Genomic DNA, 4,904 nt, shown 5'->3' with positions numbered 1-4,904 from the left:
TAACAGTTTTATTGTCTTTTATTAAAATTTTAACACATTTACAATTTAATGGCTCTAGTTGGCGCTGTTTATTCAGTTATGCGTGTATTTTCCGTGTAATTCCGTCGTGGTGGGCAGGAACCTGGCCAAATGGTCTGGCGCGCCTGACCCATTTAAAAAACCTGATCGGGATTCGTCCCCGGAATCGTCCTGGGTTCGAACCCCGTGAAAAAAAATCCGTCGTGGTTTTCAACTACCTAGTTATGTTGCAAAACCTTTAATTTGTAAATGAAATCCCACTATAAAAGGCAGAATCTAAAACGGGTAAACATGCTAAAAATGAAATACACGACACATTTTTCGATTTGTGTACACCCTTGCAACACTTTCTGTCACAGATTTACTTCGTTGCAAATACGGGTTTTTCTGGCAAGCAATGAAGTTACGCATCTGTTAGTATTCAATGCAACTAAACGACTTTTTGATTGACGACTTCACAAACCATTAATTTGAAGGCTGTTTACATGTTGTTATTTTTTTTAACCGGAAAAAAGTGGGGAAAACTTTTCAATACCACCATCTAGTGACAAAATTAATTTTAGGTGATAAACGTACGTCAAATAACATACCCGTCTCATGACTTCGTTGCCGCCTGGATCCTTCGTTGCCTTTGATTGGACGATGGCAAATAAATCATTATTTCATATCTGACAGCAATTGCGTTCCACGCCGCCCAATACAGTGCCTTTGTTTCCCGGAGAAAATCAATATAAATTCCCGCTCTCCACTTTATTGCCAGTCGCTTATCGTACACACGTATTAGCAAATATTGCGCGCAGGTTAGCGGGTCGGAGGTGATCGAAGGTCAAATATAAATGCGGGTCGATCGTTGCGTCTACTCAGATAAGGACGCGCAACTTGTTGGTGACGAGGGTTTATCGAACAGTACGGCAAACTTCCATCGCGAATATGTCGTTCAGAATAACAAGTACGGAAGTATTACTCCAAAAAAGTAAACTAATTGCTCGTAATATATTTGCACAAAAAGTTGCGTTAAATGAAAAAAACTGTCAAAAAAACGTTACTCTTGACAACAGGGGCACAGGATATCTGGGAGGTAGAATTTTGTCTGCGTCTGTCGGTGTTCAAGTCAAACACCATGATTGCGTTGCACCAATATTTGATCAAGAATCGTGCAAATTGTTGTTCTTATTAATTAATTTTTTTGGAAACCACAAAAGTATAAGAGTGACGCTAAGCAGACAGGCTCATATTTTTCGCGTATACGTGTTTGATAATTGCACTTGTAGAAATAGGCCAAGGAACATTTGTCGCTTTCTTTTATTTGTTGTTATGCAAAAACTGGACTTCAGTGGGTAACTATTTGTTGTTTAACTGGTATTTAGCTGTAAGCTGTATAAACGTTTCAATATGGCTAGAAACGTTAAACGGTCTTTATACCACCATTGATGGTTTGATGTCCAATCTGTAGGGCCCTATATGTGTAGCGACAAGTTTGTTTCCGTTGTTAACAAATTCAAAGCAAACATATCTTTATTTTTGATTATTTCATTGGACCTTATCATGTAACACGGTTCCTTCTTCTGACCTAACAACTGGTCATACTACGAACGTCCGTATACTTTGACAGTGTGCAAAACAGTGTACACTATGACTGCATTATGTTTTCGTATATCCGTACCTTACTGTTTGAACAGCGACAGCTAATGTTTAAACCAGTATGTCAATCCGCTATTCAAATCTTATTTCGATTTTTAACAGCCCTCAACTTTGTTGAATGTTTTTACGACAATATTTTTTATCTAGTTTGTTAGCGGGCACCCAAACCGTTTATATCGGCGTTTAAATAGAATTACAGTTTCGCATAACATTGTCGAAGCAAATGGGTTCAAGCGACACCGAAATAACTATGAACTGAGACGAAGGTTTCGTAATGCCCCCTTATCCGAGCCCAGCTGTGTCGGGAGAACATTCCGGAAACGGGTACATGCACGAAGACGCGGTAATCAAAGAAACTGTACTGGACGTTGAAGACAAATCCTACAGAAAGGTATTTGTAAACACCGAGTTTCGTAAATTTGATATCGAGGCCTGTTTTAAATGTCGCCTTTTTAAAGCCCTTAGAAGATAATTCAACAAATGCGATTGTGATCAGCAATGGTGGAGAGGAAAGGAAATCCTTGTTAAAGCTAGATTCCGATTCATCTTACAGCTCAGGATCCATAAGACAAAGCAAAGGTATGCAACAGTGATACAATGTTTCACGTACATAGGTTTGGTTTACTTTCATAAAAACTAAAGAAAAAGATAAATTTCGAAGTGGGATACTTTTTACTACGTGTGCCAGGTCACACAATAAGCCAAAGTCATGAATTTGGTTTTTTTAGAGTCGTTTTGCGATAGACTGGCCCATCTTTGCCAATATTGCATGACCCAAAATTTCGACCATCCCCACGAAGAAGACTCCTGTGGAACTAAATGTAGATGGCTATTTCTTTGTCCTCCTCATGGAAAAATTGCAAAGTTTATTTGCATCAGTAAGTACCACTCGTGGCATAAACATGAAGTTCATTTCCTTTTCCTTGTCAAATCAAGAAAATATAGTTAGATAGTGTAAAAAATATTTGATTTCGTTGTTTATGAGATTAAACCTGGCGGACCATGATCATGCGCGATTGACCGCCGCTCACGTGAGACCGATTTTGAAAAATAAAATGCCAGAGTCTGACACCAGTTTGCCTTGTTTATTGCCAGAACCGACGCTGTGACTACCATTTGTGTGTTCATACGATTGTTTTTTGCTAATACATTTCGCAATCAGGTTTACCTGATGAGGTCAAATATTTGTTAACAACCAGACAAGCGCCTATCGCGAAGGTATTCAATCGACCTCAGTGGTTAATTAAAACTTTTCAGTTGTCACGTAACGACGTTGACAAGTTAACTCACAAACGCACGGCGTCAAAATCGCTTATATTTCCGCCTTCGAGCCCATGCGCAGTCTTATTTTCCGACCCGGGGTTTTTCAAATGGTGAAAGTCAAACATTTTGAACATAAAATTCCTTCACCTGGAGCACTTTTGTGGCACAGTAAAACAGCTAAAATGACAAAACAAAGCAAAAACTTGCGGCTTCAAAACCGTGAAGCGTTTGTTTCTGGCTCCATGCTGATTTATAGTTTCGTGGATTATTTATTTATGCTTGGCACTATTTTAGATATTTTCACATAGAAAATTCAAGCATGATGAGATGAGGTTTTATACTTCATGTAAAATAAGTATAAACCCCCTCTTCGTTTTGCGCGACCCCCAGTTAACCTCCAGTTTAGAAAACTTCCCCAACGCCCAACAAACGAAGTCGAACAAGACCACTATTTGCCCAAAAACCCTGCACCGAAAATTCTGTATTAAACAGACATTCTTTGAGTGTACAACAACTATACCACTTACATCCAGTTTGACACAGGAGAATAGGTGATGTTGTCAAATTATTGAAACATTTTTTTTCAGTAGTGGTACTGGCGTTTTTATCATGGGGAGTCCCTTAGAACATTGCAAAGGAAGACGCACTTCCTGGAGGAAATTTGTTCGGTATCATTGTTCTGTTACTATCTTGCATGGCAGCAGGCTGGTTAGTTAGTCACATTCCTTTGCCTGGAATTCCACCCCTACCACCACTTCTAGGTAAGATTTTTGTTTATTAACACGGAATATGATCTTGCGGCCAGAGTTTGCCCGTCACTTGTTTGACTTGTACTTGAAACCACAGGCGCTCTTGAAGCTTAAGTGGATTCTGCTGGGATTTGCTATTTCGATATCTATTATCGAATGTATTGTTGTGGCTGCATTCTCCACATTAATGATTAGCTTTCCGTGGAACTGGGGATTCGTCATCGGGTAAGTCACCCATTGGGACCCACCCAATGAAAGTGATATTTCTGCGGTTGTATAACACTGCGCAAGGTTAAATTGAACTAAACATGGTGCAAATGAATCCTTGCTTTTTTCATTTAAGTAACTTGTATGGGCTAAATCAGTTCACACAAATTGCCAACCAAATTTTGCATAAAATTGAGATTCTCAGGCACTTTTATACAAGTTCAAAGGTCAAACTATAAAACTGACAAAACGGGCAAAACCGGCAAACAGTCAGTTCTACCGCCGCTATGTCGTCTTTTAGACATCCTCCTATTGTTAAAATACTTATATTTCTGAGCAGTTTCGTTCTGTGTGCCGTCTCTCCTGTCGTGGTCGTTCCTTCCCTGCTATACCTCCAGGACAATGGGTTAGGACGTAGAAGGGGGAATTCTCACTTTACTCATTACCGGAGCTGCTCTAAATCAGGGGTCTCCAACTCAAACTTTGTCCTGGGCCAATGTTTGAGCTGCCTTGAAGCCGCGGGCCACATGCGCCCTGATATGTCAAAACGCTTTCAAAGACCTTAATTATGCAAGCTAGACACCACTCTATTAACACTCTAGGCCGGCTCTTTCCAAACCAAAGTCTTGGGCTCTTCAACGGTTGAAGGCGCTTTTTTTCGTTGACCTTTATGAGGTTTTGTCTTTAAAATCTTTTTTGCTTGTTCAAGGTGTGGGTACAAAGGTGTAGTAAATGGCCTTCGTAACCTGCTTAACAACACAGCGCTTACGTTGGTAAATTTACGTATAGCGTATAGATCGTGATAACGATCAGCTTCGTCTGGATCTCTGATGATTAGTTGATTGAAGCTATACGTTGTGGTAATATACCTTCGGTTGGTATTGAATGAACTTATTTGCACGGCAATGTCTTTAGTCAAAACACTTTCAATGAATTCTTCCCTAGGCGGGAGTTCAAAATAGTCTGCTAGAACAAACAGTCTAGCGCACCAGTCTCTGTATACGTTTCTGTAATAAACCAGCGGAC

General features: G+C 39.8%; 1 protein-coding gene across 2 annotated transcripts; it reads left to right on the top strand.

Annotated features, from left to right (window-relative positions):
- Positions 1–1,856: 1,856 nt before the first annotated feature.
- On the top strand, positions 1,857–3,962 carry LOC145237143 (uncharacterized). Of its 2 annotated transcripts, XR_013861954.1 has the most exons (5): positions 1,857–2,050; positions 2,118–2,238; positions 2,388–2,537; positions 3,510–3,683; positions 3,769–3,962. XR_013861954.1 is itself a non-coding variant. In XM_080099905.1 (4 exons), exons 1-4 carry the CDS (start codon positions 1,934–1,936, stop codon positions 3,545–3,547), a joined length of 426 nt encoding a protein of 141 aa, XP_079956031.1. In that variant the 5' UTR covers positions 1,857–1,933; the 3' UTR covers positions 3,548–3,734. The 2 variants fall into 2 exon arrangements, 1 of the variants encoding a protein (XP_079956031.1); XM_080099905.1 differs by lacking the exon at positions 3,769–3,962 and having other exon boundaries at positions 3,510–3,734.
- The last annotated feature ends 942 nt before the right edge of the window (positions 3,963–4,904 follow it).

This window comes from Phallusia mammillata, chromosome 7 (assembly GCF_965637545.1).
Source record: "Phallusia mammillata chromosome 7, kaPhaMamm4.hap1.1, whole genome shotgun sequence".
NCBI classification, from domain to species: Eukaryota; Metazoa; Chordata; class Ascidiacea; order Phlebobranchia; family Ascidiidae; genus Phallusia; species Phallusia mammillata.
This window is presented reverse-complemented; position numbering and strand designations above follow the sequence as displayed.